Genomic DNA, 16,815 nt, shown 5'->3' on the forward strand with positions numbered 1-16,815 from the left:
TCTTACCTTGTGCAAATTATGGACTATTCATTAAGCAAGGGGAGGTGCTGATATGCAAAAACAGGAGTTGTCTGATGGACAGGGAGCCACATGTCTGGAGGTAGTTTCTGCCTCTTGGATCTTGGGCAACACTCACGTTTGCACCAGTTTACTCATCTTTAAAATGGACACAGTAGTTAGTATTTCCTGTGTTACAAAGCAAATATTTGATTTACAGGTTCATTCTGTAGTGCTGATTCTTGAACAAGAACTCCCTGCTTAAAAGCAAAGTGCATTCTCCTCCACTCCGTTCTGGTTATGTTGTCCGTGTCATGAACAGTAAAAATGTAAGTGAGGCAAGGTTTATAGAGCGAGGGAATATCTTCTATTAGGCCAGCCAATAGAATTAGGAAAAACAGACAAGCTTTCAAGCACACAAACCCTTTTTTGAGGCTCTTTCAGTGTTTTAAGTTGCTGTGAGATGCTCAGATAAAGATAATAATGGTCACTGTGCTTGCTTCAGGTTATACTAACAAATAAAATACTGCTTTAAGTAAATGGATTTGATCCCTTTGTCCTTCCTATCAGTGACTCACGCAATAGTCATAACAGCGTACTTCAAGGGTGCTTCTCCAGCTGGAACTGTGAACCCCTCGCCAGGGTGATCTTGCAAAGCAGCCCAGAAATTAAAGGACGTTTTTGCTTGAGTAAGCAGTAAAGAATTAAATCTGTGATTATACCTATGCTTACTGTATTTGCTTTGTCACTTTTTACATATGTGCCATTTTTAATTCCTATATATAGTAGACTCCCCAGTCTGTTAGGCATGTGCCTAGTCAATAATTTAATTTTCCTATGTGTCACTCTCTCTCATCTTTTTACCTGTACTAGGTCTCTGATGTCTGTACAGTATCTGCTCTCATTAATGCAGTAATCTTGTTTCTGCCCTCTGTGTGCTTTGCTTTTGTGGACCTGCTATGAAGTCAGTGAAATCAATAAACTATTTGAAAAGGAAAAAGAATCAAGGAGCAAGGGTAGGAAATAATAATAAGAATGATCTTTTTCTGCATTTTTATTAGTACTTTTTCATAGCACTTCCCTAACAAACTCTATTGTGTGTCTCTGTTATAGCTTGTGCGTATCAAAAATTAAAGCTTCACAGCCAAAATGAGGAAGGAGCAAGTAGAACTTTTCTCTTGCTGATTTCAAAATAGACTATATTAAATCAAAATGATTTTAGCAGAAGCTGTCTGATTTACTTCCACTGTGTTTTAAATAGAGTTCTAAAATCTACAAACTTGAGCCAAGTGTTTGTGCACACTCCACAGCCAAAAAATTGAAGAGCTTAAGAAACTTACTGAAGATGAATACTTCCTATCAGAGGGAGAAAGTAACTCATTAATAATCCATGACATGTTAATCTACACAAATAAAACAAGTTCACAACCCTCCACAGTGGCCATAAAAATCATCTGTGTATCACGCAATACCCCAGTTACTTAAAAAAAGAAATTGTCCTTGGGACTTAATCTTTAAAGTCCATAAAGCATTTGCAGTCACTTCACCCCAGCTGTAGAGTGCATCCGGCCCCGCAGTGCCACCATGACCGTTCCCCTGAAACAAGCAGGCTGGATGAGACTTCACCTCCTGTATCCAAACTGAACAGTTTGGTCATCGTCAGCATGGCTTGTGTTAGTGCTACATAAAACATGGCTTGTTTCACTGGGATCTGGGGGATCCAGCTGAAATCCCAGGAGCTGGTTACAGGAGGTAGCACATTTTCACTTATTATAAAAGAATTTCTACTTCCACTCTTGGCAGATGAAGTCCTATAGCACCCGTGTAGGTGGGAAGCTGAAGCACAAACAGGTTGGAAACTTGCCCTCATTATTTCAAAGGGAAGAAAGGAGGAGTGATCCGGGTGGCTAAACATAGGTGTCTAAGGCATTTTAAATGCCCTAAAGTCTGAACCATCCATCCAGGACTGTCAGGTATCACACAGGACCTGCAGGAGACTTGTGCCCTTCTGGAAGAGCATCTGGAGGCCAGGCGTGATATCTAAGAGCATCTAAATGGCACTCTATTCTTAGGCACTTAAATCTTTCTCCAGAACTGCAGATTGGGAATTGGAGCTGTTGTAAAGCACCTGCCTGAAAAGGCCATCTTCATTGTCTGAAAATATATGGGTTTCTTCAATGTACAGTTCTATTATATCAAAATATGCTTGCTGGACAGCATTTCCTGCTGCTAATTAGCAATACAGCGCTCTCAACTGAAACAAGGAGAAAGTGCACATAGGTATTCATAAATATCAGGCCTCCAGCTGAAGGCTGCTTTAAGGTATTCTTGATTCCCATCATTCACAAACCACATTAAGATTTCTGTCTCTGCTGTCCAGCAAGACTTTATGCTGCTGCTGTGTCCTGCATCTCTACCAGCTCCATCCATGTCAGTGCTGGTGCTGGTTTCGTATCAACTACATTGAACACATTGAGTGATAAACTCAACAAAAATATTGTAATCCAGATCATCACTAATTGATGGGAAAACTTTGATATCTTTTGTATCTAATTAGCATAACAGCCAATTACATCAATCAGTTTTGTCTGAGGAATAAAACCCCAGTCCTCGAGGCTGGTGTCAGCACGGCTTTGTAGAAGTGCAGGGTTGGACTGAAGGACAGCACATTAGGGCAACTTCTTTAGGGCTTACTTCATACCGCTGGACGGAACGAAACTTGGCTTTACTGAAGCCACCAGTAAAATCTCTGTTGGTTTCACAGGGGCCAGAATTTTAACCATGATATTTGCAAAATATTTGCAGTATGAAATACATGAGGTAGAAATATGTTATATATAAAACGAAAAGTACTGCTTCTGTCTGCCTATAATCAAGTATGTGGCTGCTATTAACACTGAATGCCTCATAATCTATTTTGCTTTATAGCTGTGTATGTATATGTGTGGATATAGATTACTCACATATATACATACGTACAGTACATAATTGTCTGTGCATCCATGCATGTGTAGCTAATATGCTTGTATATTTTCAATCTGCAACTATCTATTGATTACAGCTATTATAGCAATATTATTATAGATATATAGCCAATTATGTAACAGTGCCACAGATTTAATTGGTGTGAACATGGGAAGAGTTTCAAATCGCTAATGAAAATTGCCTTTTTACTATGAGCTATTTTCCCATGGTGGTCACACAGAATGGAGACTTTACCAGAGCTGTGCTGGTTCTGGTTCATGGCAGAGCAAGCTCAATTTTAAATGGAGATCCTTTTCCAAATAACCTCTTCTGACTCCTGAAAAAGGAGAACAAATGGCAAACACATCTTGAGCCTAGAAAATGCCCTTAAATTGACAAATTTCACTTATTAGTCTTTTTGCAACAGGAAGAGAATTGTAAGCCATGAAATGATTTCAGCAAGAAGACATTATATAGCCCCATCCCTGGCTGCTTAAGCATCCATGAACCATTCCATTATAAGATCACCAGGTGGCTATTGCCCTTCTCTCCTATTCAGGCTGTACCACTGTTCTGTTCCCATCTGTGAAATACTTAATAGGACCATTCAGCAATGGTGAAAAACATGAGAGGTGTTCATCATAGCTGAAGGCTTTCCCAGACAATTATTCCTTAGATGTTTGAGTAAATGAAAAGCTATTTTTAGATTTAAAAGGACAGAACATGTTGCAGGTTCTGAGGCCATTTTATTGGCACAGCTTTTGGAATCAGTAACAAATATTTATTATTCCCTGGGAATGTTGTCAATAGCTACAGTCACCAAAGTAATGTTTTTTGTAGTTTGTCTCTGCTCTCTTTTTCTAGCGTGTGGCTACACTTGTAAGAATGTCTGTCAGAAAAATATTTTGAGAATGTATTATAGATGTATGCACATATTTATTGTATATGGAATATAGATAATTTATGCACTATGTAAATGTAAACTTGAGTTTCAGGAGAACTTTAGTTGCCTCATATTCATCAGATCTAAATATATTTATATCCTTAAATATACTTATTCCCATAAGTAACGATGCTATGAAGCAACAAGCGCTAAGATTCTCACGTTTATAGGTCTCAAAACAGGGAGTCTTATAATCTGTCAGTTCATGGTTTTCATGTGCTTGCGTTTTTCTGTACTCAAAATTACCAATAACGATTCTGAGTTAGAGGATCTCAGGTAATCACATTTCAGTGCAAAACTAGAAATTTTTCTCTCTAGAAAATGTGGTTTCCTATGTAAGAGCTCTCATTTACTAAGTCCATTTAGCAAAATATTAAAAGTGAGGAATTAAATTTGACAAAGAAGAGGAGCAGGTAGTTGCCTGTGTTACACATTTGTGTCTTTTAAAAATTAGATTTTTTGGTTCATTTATGTCTAAGTATAGAACAACAAAATGTGGGGTTCTCCTTCCCATCTTCTCTAGTCATTCTTATGTCCTTTTTCTACATTTTAAGTAGTTCCAGAGTTTTTTTGTTTGAAGTCATTTTCAGTTGCAGACTCTTCCTCCACATGGCAGGAAATATAATCTTTTTTTGAAAGCACCCAGTGGTCGCTGGATTCTGACATAGCCGTTCTAGTCAGCAGGAAACTGAGACAGCTTTAGCATAATACTTGTCTTTTCAGGAAGCTCTGCGTAATTGAATTTAGTGTCACAGTTTCTGCAAAGCAGAGTGGCTTCCAGCCAGAGGCTCGGTCACTGCTGATACACATTGATTGTGATAGACACTTAAAAAAGACAAACTATGCACACTTACAGCTTTTAAAACAGTAAAGGAAGACACAATCAAGCGTGCAAATGTACTGTGGATTCTATTTCATGTCCCTATTGATTTGCATTTCCTGTCACCTAAGGGGTTAGATTATCTAATGAGATCATCTTGTCAGATTAATTTAGGGTGGAAGGGAAAGTCTGAAGCTATTTCCTGTGGACCTGATTCATAAAAAAAAAAATGTTTAACGTAAGTGCAGTAAAATGTTGTGTATGCTGAGCATGTTACTTTCAGCCTGACTGATTCAAGGACTGGAGTTGTTCTTGTGGCAGAGGTGCAAGGAAGGTGTTTTGGAGACAGTGCGCTTGCTTGTCCGGAGTCTGGGGGAGTCTGTACGACATCTCTTTCCTTGCAGAAGGGATGACGGTTGTTGCAGCTGGAGGGAACGCTTCTCTCCAGAATATTTGATAATTAGGCAATTCGCTCCCCCTCAATTTGGGCCTCTGGATCTTCTAAACTCCTCCAAGGATGCAAGTTCTCCAGGGGATCAGTAATCTAATTGAATCCATAATGTCTATGGGGAAAAGACTTTTTTCAGTTGCACTTAGCTTTGTGCTAGATTAAGAGATTTTTAAGATAAAACAAAAGCTTTATAAATAAAAAAAAAAAAAGGATCATAAGGGATCAACTCAAGACCAATCAAGCCCAAGTGGTATTTGAGGAGTCCATAGTTCATTAACAACAGTAATATGATCTTTTTTTGTTTTGATACAACCTGGGACTACCTATTTCCCCAAATAATGTTGGAAAATAAAATGCGAAGAAAACTAGAACACCTAAACATCTATTGAGCATTTTTTCAACAAGAAAACCAAAAGCAAGCTGCGTGAGACTCTGCTGGAATGCTTTTTCTCATTCCTAGATCTGTTCAGCAGACAATAAGAATCAATTATTTACTAAGCTGGGCTGAGAATCAGTTGATCTGGTTGCTGGAATTTGCTCCTTGGTATAGAAACTGTCTCTTCTGGTAGTCAACGCTCAACATATTGAGGCCCAGCTATCATGTGGAGCCCAGAATAGGGTTACTCTTATACAAATAATAAATGCTAGTAGCATCAGCAGAGCTTTACTGGAAATATTAATGGAAGTCCTTGGACTCTTGTCCCACAAGGGAGAGAAAATAAGATCCTTTGATTGATCTCAGTGCCTATGATAAAATATTATTGCTTTGAAATCAAGTTCTGAATTGGCATTGTGAACTGTATATGATTGTTTTAGTGAGTATGACAAATATAATAAAGTAAATGTTTGATCCTAAAACAAAAGAAAACAGAATTTGATCATCAACTGATCACCAGCGGAAGAAGTGGCATATAGTGCCTTGTTCAGAGGAATTACACCTTTCTACATCTAGTGGCTAGCAAAATTTCTTCACTCATGAAGCAGAAAGTTTCTTGCTGTCTTTGTTGGAGAGTTTGTTCTTGTTCTGAAACAAGCTGTGTTTGCTCCATGTTTCTCTGCTAGGCAGAATATTGTTTGTAGACTTTGCACCTGGGAACAGGTTATGCAGATAAGATTTTTCTTTTTTATTCAAAATTCCAGGAAATAAAAAAGTGAGATCCTGTTGTCGTAGTAAGCTTGATAGAGTCAGGACTCTGATGTGACCCTAAGTCAATGTGGCCTTCACACAGATACACAGATCTTAGTAATGGCTTTATAACCTCTTTCCATCTGTGTAATTATGTCACTAACTGTAAATTGAACACTGCAATTAAACACATGGGTAATTTTGTTAAATTGCTCCATTTTCTTCTTACTTTTTAAAGGAGATACTTACTTTTGAGTGATGATATAATTGCATTTAGCAATGCAGTCTTCATCTGCTACATCAAAGTAATCATAGGCTATGTTCCCTTCTGCAAGTTCAGATGCTAACTGGGTAGATTCACTCTAAAGAAAGCGTGGACTAGTTATCCAAGGGTATCTTTCTTCATCCATATCTTTTAATGTACTCTACTTTCCCCTTTACTGCCTGCAGAGTCTAATTTATCAGGACTCAGAAATTCCACCAGTAGGGTTTTTGAAAACTGTACAATCAAGCAAGAAAGTGGAAGATCTGTTACTATTGTGGAGGGCCAGTAATTAAGATTTATCTCAATACGGAGACTGTAAACAGACAGGATCATTGATTAAGGAAGCATTGCAGCTGCAGAACACTGAGTTCCCGTCTTGAAAAGACACTCAGATCTTTGTCAGAAATTACATGATTCACAAAATCTACAGGAAAGATTGTGCTGAACATGAGACTTCCCCATCCCAGCTGAGTGCCGTAACCACAGGCGCCTCTTTGCTTTCCTTCCTTCTGGCCCCAGGAATCTGCCAGTGGTTTCCTGTAGTGGGCCATCCTTGAGAGGAAGGGGTGAATGCGCGCAGCCTCGCCCTGCACAGTGATGGCCTTTACCTACGTGTTAAAGCCACTTTTCTGGGAGATGAGAAATATAGGTCTGAGTCCCTTCCCTATGTCCCTGTTTCCACTCTTCCTCCTTTTACGTTCTCTTCAAGACCCCTAGAGACCCACAGGCATCACATTCATCAAGCTCGTCAAACAAATACTGTGAATGCAGGGGACAGAGCAATGCGAATGTCCTCCTTTGGGTCTGTGGCTGGGGTTTTATCTGTGTTTATCTTCTGGTTTCTTTGTTCTTCAGGGCAGGTATTGTCCTTAATTTTTGTGCCATGTACAGTGCTGGCCACTTAACAAAGATTTAATAAAGAGAAGATACCTTACAGGGCTGTCATGTGTCAAAAAGAATTAGCATCCAGAAGAAACTTTGAGACCTTTTGTTCTGCTATCCTGATCAGAAACAGACTGCAGGAATGGCATCTCTTATTGAATAAATCTGTTTCTTTTGTGGATTTTGAATGGCCTGATTTTTCCACCAGTATTAAGTTGCTCATGACTTTCCGTTTTCCTTGGCACTGTGTGTCTAAGAATCATGAAGTAAGCTGGACTCCATCTGGATCTACGTTTGAATACTGGGGGACGGTATTAAGTAAGCAGATTGCCTTTTTGGTTTTAATGATGAACAGCATTACCCCATTTCTTTTGCAATGTGATGTTACTAATGAAGTAAAGGCCTCATTTTTATAAGCTGACAGATGAAGCAGAGCAGGATTTACATGTGGTGGGCATGTAGCTCTGGAATCAAATGAAAGGAAAGAGGCAATGCAAATCCCACCAACAAAAGCTGTCCTGCCCCCTGTCTGCAATGGGGTGGCTTTGCTTAAAGGTCATGATGCAAACACTTTGGTCCTTGGAAACCTTCCTGTTATTCTGAAGTGTGTGCTGAGAATTTAAAAACTGAACATCAGCTTCTTTCCCTTCTCATACGTAATATCTGTGAATGTGGAGTGTCAGAAAACCCAGCTGGCTGAAAACTGAATGTATAATTTATTTTTAATCGCAGGATTATGTGGATAAACAGAATCTGCTGCCTAACAATGATGGTTTGTTAATCAGCAGTAATCTTAGTAGTATTAATAACCCAAATCTGCAGCCATCATGTCAGCCAGCCTCACAAATCAGCATAACAATTGTCTGCAGTGCAGCAGGATGCTGCACGTTGCTTTAACTTGGGTGCCCTGGAAACTTGTGCTGCATAACTTAGCGCTCAGCGGTAGAATATTTATGGCATTTGCAACTGGCGTATGTGGAGTTTGCATTGTATCTCCCACATCTCCATCTTCATCTCTTGTAGCTGTGTTGCCAAGGTGTCACTGTTCATCAAGGGTGACGAGTTGAACAGTGGTTGGAAGCGCAGTCCTGGAGCTCTCCTACGTTGCTGTTGTCCCCACTAATTCAAGTGCTGTCACTGCCATGCAAGGGCTCCCTGCTCCTGTCTTTTTTCCATAAGGCAAAAACATTTCTGGTTTTAAGATAGACAGTGTCTGGCTGTCTCTTTCCCACAAACTCTTTCAAGAAACTTTCCTTGTAAATTGAAACCTAAGCGGCTTTTCTGTGTCACTCCTTCAGATCGACAACACAGGTTTGTTTCTCATGAGGTAGTGCGTTTGTGTGGGTAAGAAATATTGATGCTAAGTTATGATTAACATCATTTCACTTGCAGAATTTGCAGCCTGTAAACAGGACCATTTTCATGACCTCAGGCTCCCATGGATTTCTCTTGATAACACCATCTAATCGGATTTAGAGTTTAATTAAACAGCTGTCACTTTACTTCCTCATTCTGCCACAATTTAATGTTGTATTAGTTCCTAAATTAGTCATGGTTGAATGCTTGCCGTCTTAAATTTGAGAGGTTGGATGAACATAACTTCAGCTAAATTTTAGCAACTAAGGCTCATATTCTGTATTCTTGCTCTTTGCACAGAACTCCCACTCACATCAGAGGAAGTTCCCTGGCTGAAACAGTGATAAATAGTGATACTCTTGCAGAGTTAACCATAATGTTACCTAGTTTCAAGGAATACATAGCTGACCAAAATGTGAGTCTATGCATCTTCTCAGCTCTGGCTAGAACACACCAGCTTTATGGATGTTATTTTCCATCTCTAAGAAAGAATTGATCTTTTTGAATACCAGCTCTGCTGAATTTTCTGTGCCATAGCACAATGAGTGTGGAAAAAGTGTTTATACCAACATTATTCATGGTGGACTTCATCCAAATTAACTCTGAAGTAACTAAGACCAGAATATGGCCAAAAGTTTATGATACTCTCACTCATGATGTCAGGTTTAGTTTACAGTCCAAATTTCACCTGCTTCTTAGCAGCAAAGCTTGTGACTTTCTGTCATAGTGGTGATACTTGCAACTAGTCTCAGTGAACTCAGCTCCCAATGTGATGCAAGGTTAGTGTCAAAGCCTGACTCTGGTCTCATCATTTTTCTTTGTAATGCCATTTGATTCTTTTCCTTTTATATAAATGTAATATGAAGATTTGTAACTGTTGTAACTTGGTATTTGCACATACAGAGGAATTCGAAATGACTAGACATAATTTAACCATTTTTTTGTAGGTGGGACCCTTGATCAAATGTTTTTTTCAAATCAAGAATGCCAATGAGTGACTGTGAATATTGCCTTTGTCTTGAGTCACAGCTGATCAAGTGCTTAGCTGTAAAGAGGCAGGGAAGACGCTGAGACCTCCTACTTCTTTGTGTATCAGGGGAAGACGGATAAGTGACGGAAGCTGCTCCCCCCACGGAGGGTTCATACTGTGCTTGCTGCATAAGGTGCCAGCACAGAAGGTTTTCTGTATCTGTATTAGAGATTACCTTGTTGTGACCTCTGGGCTTCACGTTTGAGGTCACTGAAACATGCTGGAGGTTGATGCAGAGGAGAGACAGTCTGTGCCCTTGATGACGAATCTGACAGTTCAGGTCCTTAGTAAAAGGGTGGGATTTCCATCAAGCAAAAGAAGTGCTGACTTGAGCTGGGCAAGGGTACAAGAAGTTATCTGAGCTGGGAAAGGACAGGTGTTTTGTTTGTGGGTCATGAAATGCTCTGTTGGGTGAAGACATTTGCTGTTTTCTGTTTAGGAAACTAGCTTGAAGTTAACATTTCAGTCACTTTTTAAAATCATTCCTTATGCACACAATTAAATGATTTATGTCTGACTGTCTCCTTCAGTGAGAGACTTAAGTCTAGCCAAGCCATTGGAGTCTTCCTATAGCCAATATAGGAACAAGAAAGAAGATGCTCCTTAATAGTATTGTCTTAATTAAATATGTACAAATAGTAATGGTTTCCTCCATATGCTATATTCATTAAAGTGATGCCTTGGTAATAGGAAAGAATGATCCTAGGCAGGAGCTGGCGGGCAGTTCTTCGTGCAGGACAACTCTGTGTCTGCAGAGTCGGAGTCAGACCTTGTGTCTCTGTCGTTGTACTGCAAAGACAGTGTGGACCTCCCAAAGAAGTTCACAGCTCACATCTCCCTTCCAAATCAGTGCAAATTAGCCAGGTAGCTCCCCATTTTGATTTTGGAAATGACAAGCCTTTTTTTTAAAAAAGTTTATAATGCATTTAGAAACTTCTTTCCAGCTTGGATATTGATGCCTACTTATAACTCATCATCTTCCTGTTCTCTCAATTTACTTGAAACAGCTTTCCCCATTTTGAAATGTATTGGGAACAAGTCCAAACATTGCTATCAGATGCTTTCAATCTTTTGCCACATAAAATAAATTTGATTTTAAAACTTTAGTTGCTGCCTGCACAGAAAGTAGATTAGTTCTTGGGGGATTTTAAAAATTAAGGAAAGTGGAAATGGCCAAGTTACTGTGATTTTGAAAAGTGCCTACATTTTAAATGAGTTCTTAGCTTCTCAGAAGGTTTTTGGTAATCTTGTTTGTATTCTCCCAAATTAGCTTGCAAGCAGGATAGTATATTGCATTTAAAAATAGAACATAAAAATCACCACCTATAACAGCTGTTGTATTTACTGCAGTTGCCTGATGTGAAAACAATTGTTTTCTCTGTAGTGGTTGATGTGCTCTTAAAGATTCAACTGCAATTTCAGTTTATCAATGGATAATCCAGGGTGACAGAAGCAGTGGCCGAACGTACGGGAAACGCCGGTCCTGGGTGTTGAATGAGAGCCCTCTTGTCTTTGGGGCTCGTTCAGAGCGCTCAGTATTGCGGGGCAGACACACATAAGAGTTCTGCTTAAGCTCCTTTCATTTTTATGAAGTTCCAATCCAGCTTTTGAGGCGTCTTGGACCATGGATCCTTTCCTATATTATTTGCAGGTTTCTGCCTGACAGGTTGTGTATGGGCGCAGACAGTGGGCCGGTTCGCTGTCGTGTTGAGGCCTTTGATTCTATCGCAGCAGTGTAAAGGAAACGTAGAGGAGACAGAAGTTGTGCCATAAGGCCATTCAGTATACAGGGACATAGGGTCTGTTTTAGTCCTGACCAGAGACAAAAGAAGCAAGACTGAATTCCTTGGTCTTGCCTGTTTCAGCAGCACAGCTGAACAGCACAGGGCATTTACAGACCAAATAAGGGAAGTGGCAGATTTGAAAATTGCCTTTGCTGTGGTGTGTAATAAGTTAATAACTTACACTTTAGTGTTTCTTAACCTGTGTAATAGCAATGAGTTGTAACGGAGTTCAGTGGAGGTGAAATATGAAGGTTTCCATCTCTGCTCGGAGCTGTAGCAATGTAGCTACCAATTGCTTCTTAATGCTGAGGACTGCTAATGATTGTAATGGTACCAGCTATGGATTCGTTAGGTGGTGTGTCCAATATATTTCCATTTCCTCTGTGCACATCATGAATGTGAAGTTCCTGAAGTTGGTATTGTAAAACTATATGTAAAACTTCAGTAGTCTTTATCATGACAAACTATACCTTTTACAGTTTTGTTGTGCAGATGCAGACCTGAAGTAATAAATCAAAATAAATCCATTCAAATGCACAGTGCTTCCTTTAATGAAACCATTAGCAAAGGGCAGAAGATTGAGGTTTCTAATTGCTGATAATGTGCCACTAGTCAAATTTGCTTCTCTCCAGAGAGGTTTTGGGGAATTTCAATAAGTTTTTTAACCTTTGCAGTCGTAGCTTTATATCAAACCCACCTAGAATTCAGATTCCCCAGAAATGACCTATTAGAAAGAGAGAAACAGAAGTGACAGGTTATTACTTAACAAGTGGTACATCAGTTGTGTACTGTAATAGCACATAAAGCAGGGTTATCAGTTGCAGTTGCTTGTCCAGCTTTTTCGCTTTAAAGGTGTAGATCATTTTCTTTTGTCAAGTGAAGAGGGATCATGTTGTGCTATCGTCCATTTGGAAAATTACAGGACCATAAAATATAGAGGTGGAAGAAACTACAGGAGGTCCTCTGCTCCCTTTCATCTGCTACCTGACTCAAAGAACCTATATTATTTATGAAAGATGTATGTAAAATACTTTTAAAATCTCTTACAATAAACTGTGCATTTTGTTTTATCTCAGACAACCTATTCCAGCACTTCTCTATCATTATTTCTATAATAAAGATTATCTTAATGTCAAACTTAAATCTTTCTTGTTGCAGTTTAGGCCTGTTCCTCCAGGCCCCATCCATGAATATGGAAAACAATTTATTCTTCCTCCTTTTCAGAAGATTTTTATGTATCTGGAGAAAGTGAACATCTTTCCAGTTAATCTTTCCTAGGCTAAACTATTGCAATTCTTTCAGTCATTCCTCACAGATCGTATTTTCGAGACTTCAGATTTTTCTTTGCTCTTTCTTTGCTCTTTTCTATTTCTCTTCAGTTGATCCACATCTTTCTTGAAGTATAATGCTCAAAATTGAACATAGTCCTTTAGCTGAGGCCTTGCTAGTGCTGAGTAGAGTAGAAGGAGTACCTCACATTATCTTACAGGTGATACTGTGTTTATACATCTTAGTTCAGGAGGATCCTCTGTTTTGATCTGTTTTTAAACCACAGCAGCAGAAAATTGCTAACTTATGCTCAACTTGTGATCCTCTGTAACCCACAAATGCTTTTCTGAGAACAGTTTCTCTTGTTAGATCTTCTCCATCCTGTATTTATAGAATGAGTTCTTGCTGCAGTAGTGTAGCACCTTGCATTTAACCTTAATAGCATCCAGTTTTTTCAAACCATGTCTCCAATACTCGATTCTTATCCTGTCCTCTGGTGTGCTTACAGTTCCAGGGTGTAGGATTAGAGCTTAGCAGCAGCCCTCCTTGGCGATGCAGCAAACATGAGTTCATCATCGTCTTCATCACCCAGCATAACACCAGATCAGAAGAATTTGGTCTTTTCCTGGTGGTTCACAGGACCAGGCAATCTTAGGAGATCAGGATTTCTCCTGCACGTCAGACTGCCTTGTGGCCTTGTCTAATGGGCTTCCCACTTACCTACCCTCCTGTTTGTGTCATTATTTGACTTTTTGTTGGGGCCACTGGTTACTCAGCATTGCAAAGCCGAACCGGAGGAAGATTTATTGACTTGCAAGCAGTTTGTTGCAAGGTACACCCAGATGATGAATTTGCTCTGCTGCTCCTGGCATTTAAGTTTCACCTCGTTGCATAATCACGTCTCTTTGTTTTCTTGGAAATGGGGTGAGTTTTATTTGTTTTGTGTGTATATGATTTTCTTATGTGTCTGAAACATCAAAAATTACCAATAAATGCACACATGGAAAAATCTCCAAGCCAAGCAGTATGTTTTGTATCTGAAACATGTTTCTGTTTATGGGATTTCTCTTCCTCTGAACCTGTCTCTTTAAATTAGATTTCTCTATCAGTAATTCATTTCAGTAGCTAAAGACAAACTGGATCAGAGTGGAATCATTTCAAAGGAGAGCTGAGATAGCCTGAAAAGATGCCCTGTCATTTCCAAAAACTCTTTCTGCTCCTTCACCCTGGAGTCCTTAGTTCACACAGTTTAACACTTTGAGTCACAGAAAATAAGTAATGGTGTTAAGGGATTGAGGCAAAAGATTAATTTCCGAGGACACACAGTGCTTCCAGGAGCCAAAATAGGCAGTGAAAAATGTGCTGAGCCTGCCTATTGGTGAGCCTATCTGGGTTGTTCGATGCTTCTTTCTTTGGAAATCTACAGGCAGAAGAGTGGTTGTGTTTATTATTGAATTATTAGTTACAGTCTGCCCCTTTATGTCTGTTTCTGGCCTTTAGGGGAAAATAATACAAGGAAATAAACACAATATAAACAAGGAAATAAATTCTGGAACAAAATTTTCAAGTTTGATTCACAAAAGTTAAGTGCCAAGTGCCATGTATTTCCCTACAATACTCTGCTGTTGAAAACGGCCAGCACCTGGCAGAACATGTATGGAGTGGGGAGTCTCCACTTTTGAACAATAAGAAGTTCCTAAGAATGGCCTTAGACATTTATAAATTTCCTTCTGATTTACTGTGTTACGTAGCAAGGTTTACATAACTGCTGTAGGAATTACATAGGGTTCTTACTTTCCCAGAACAGTCAACATCCCTTTTCTTAAGAGTTTGTTAAAGTTTGTTGGGGTTTCTTATGAGAGCTGTAGGAGAACCTGAGAAATAACAAGTTGCAAGATGAAAAGAAAATCTGACCCAGATATCAAACTCACTAAACTTGAATCAAAAACAGTGTGTATTGAATCAGTGCCCCGTTTTGCTGCTGCTGACATCAATAGCTGCAGTCCTCTCAACTTTGGTGCTGAGGATTTTGCTAAATATTTTATTCACTTTATAGAGCTGAAAGTTGAAAAGTTGAAGAAAACTTTGAAGTTGTTCCTGCACTGGAATCTTGGGAATACAGCGATGATGAAACAATTCCAGTTGTTAGAAGAGCTAGCTTAACTGATGGTGCATTGAAAGGCTTTTATATGCCATGACCCAAGTTCAAACTCCAGATTTCCTTGTTATTTCTCTACAGTTAATAGTATCACTAACTCCTTCTGGATTCCTTACATTTCTTCATTGGCCATATCAAAGGAAATTAAATCATATTGAAACAGTTCCAGATACAAAAGTTCACAGAGAGGCCCCATCTTTGCAATGGGCTTCAATTCAAAGGGTAATATTTTTTTCTTCCAGACTTTTGCATCCTATCTCAAACATTGCCATTCAGATCCAGTTTAGTAAAAATTCTGAACTCATATTTCAGAAGGTAAATGTTCAGAAAAGTAGCACATACTTAAAAAGTAGAGGTGACCTGTGATGTGTTCCTGCGTGAACTGAACTAAGCTGCCCTCATTTTGCTCTCTGTTTAACAGTGTACAATACAGCTGATGGTGGCTATTTAGCAAATGTACAGATGGGAGGCTGCTACGTTTTACCAAGTTGAGCCTAACTGTAGATGAGGTTAGATGATGAGGTGCTGAGAAATAATGTGTTTCTCCTGAGTATAGGTGCAGCTGAAGAGCTGAAGTTTGTGTTTTGGACATCTCTTTGGCAGTACCTTAACAGTGCTGTGCTTTGGTCTGTTTGCAGGACACGGAAATTCTGAACACAGCAATTCTCACAGGAAAAACTGTTGCCGTGCCCATCAAAGTAGTCTCCATTGAGGAGAACAGTGCTGTGACAGACATCTCGGAATCTGTTGAGTGCAAGTCCTCTGATGAAGATGTCATCAAGGTAAGTTCATGCCATGTGTTGGCTTCTGAAATGTCACATCTTGTTGTACCCAACAGGATAATAGTCCAGGATCAACCAATAAATTTTGTCCTGCAAATTGATTGTTCTTTGGTTCCAGTAGTGTAAGGAGGAGATGTTTAAAGACAGACTGAAGTGCATCAGTACAATCACCACACTCAGTTTCAGCAGAATTTTATTATTTAATTTTTATTTGTATCCTTGCTTTAAAATATCTTAATAATGTCACATCGTCCTCTGTATGCAGTTATTCATTCCAAAACCAGTTCTGCTGCAGCTAGTTAGTACTGCCTCTCCAGATGTTTCTCATCACCTTTCCAGCTGTGATTATCACCTCTGCAGCTGAATCAGTGGGACAGACTGTACGAGCCTTTCCCAGCAACTGCAGTGCAAAGTCACCCTGCTCCACTTCACATTCTGCTGAGGGCTGTTTCAAATTAACAAGTTGATTCTGCACAGAAGGGACTGAAAAGCACTCCTACGACCTGATCCACCGATTTAACACTAGCAGCTCAATGTTATGCAGTAACAAACACCAGCAGAGTGGTACTGTCTTAAGGCAACACAGCTATTTCTGCTGTGAATATGTAGACCCAGCCCTGAAGGTAATTCCTAGTTGTGCAGTGAGTCAGTGCGAAGACAGTGCTCCATGGGAAGCCCACTTTAGCTTTCCAGATAGGGCTTTCATAGTGTGTGGTCTTTGAGCAAAGGTGATTTTAGCCTCAGTCCCTCAGCTCTTTGGAACAAGGTTTTTATTATATTATGTGACTGTACAGTGCATGGCACAGTGGGCTTTGTGATTATAATCTTTAGGTGTTTCAATAGGCTTTCAGCACTCTTGGGTATACAATGTACAAATAGCGCTGCCACCACGTTATGTTTTGCAGTGAGTTCAGTTTGTAGTTTCATTGAAAGCAATAAAATTTGTGTAAACTTCAATCATCCAGCAGCTTGCTGCACTGTTGTACAA

At 39.4% G+C, this 16,815-nt stretch overlaps 1 protein-coding gene across 1 annotated transcript in view; it reads left to right on the forward strand.

The window, feature by feature from the left end:
• Window positions 1–16,815, forward strand: part of TMEM132C (transmembrane protein 132C) — a 207,047-nt gene that overhangs the window by 161,594 nt on the left and 28,638 nt on the right. Inside the window, exon 5 of the mRNA XM_062589914.1 lies at window positions 15,684–15,827. Within this exon, the coding sequence (XP_062445898.1) occupies window positions 15,684–15,827 (144 nt within the window). The remainder of the gene's footprint in view (window positions 1–15,683; window positions 15,828–16,815) is intronic.

This window comes from Rhea pennata, chromosome 17 (assembly GCF_028389875.1).
Source record: "Rhea pennata isolate bPtePen1 chromosome 17, bPtePen1.pri, whole genome shotgun sequence".
Classification (NCBI taxonomy): Eukaryota; Metazoa; Chordata; class Aves; order Rheiformes; family Rheidae; genus Rhea; species Rhea pennata.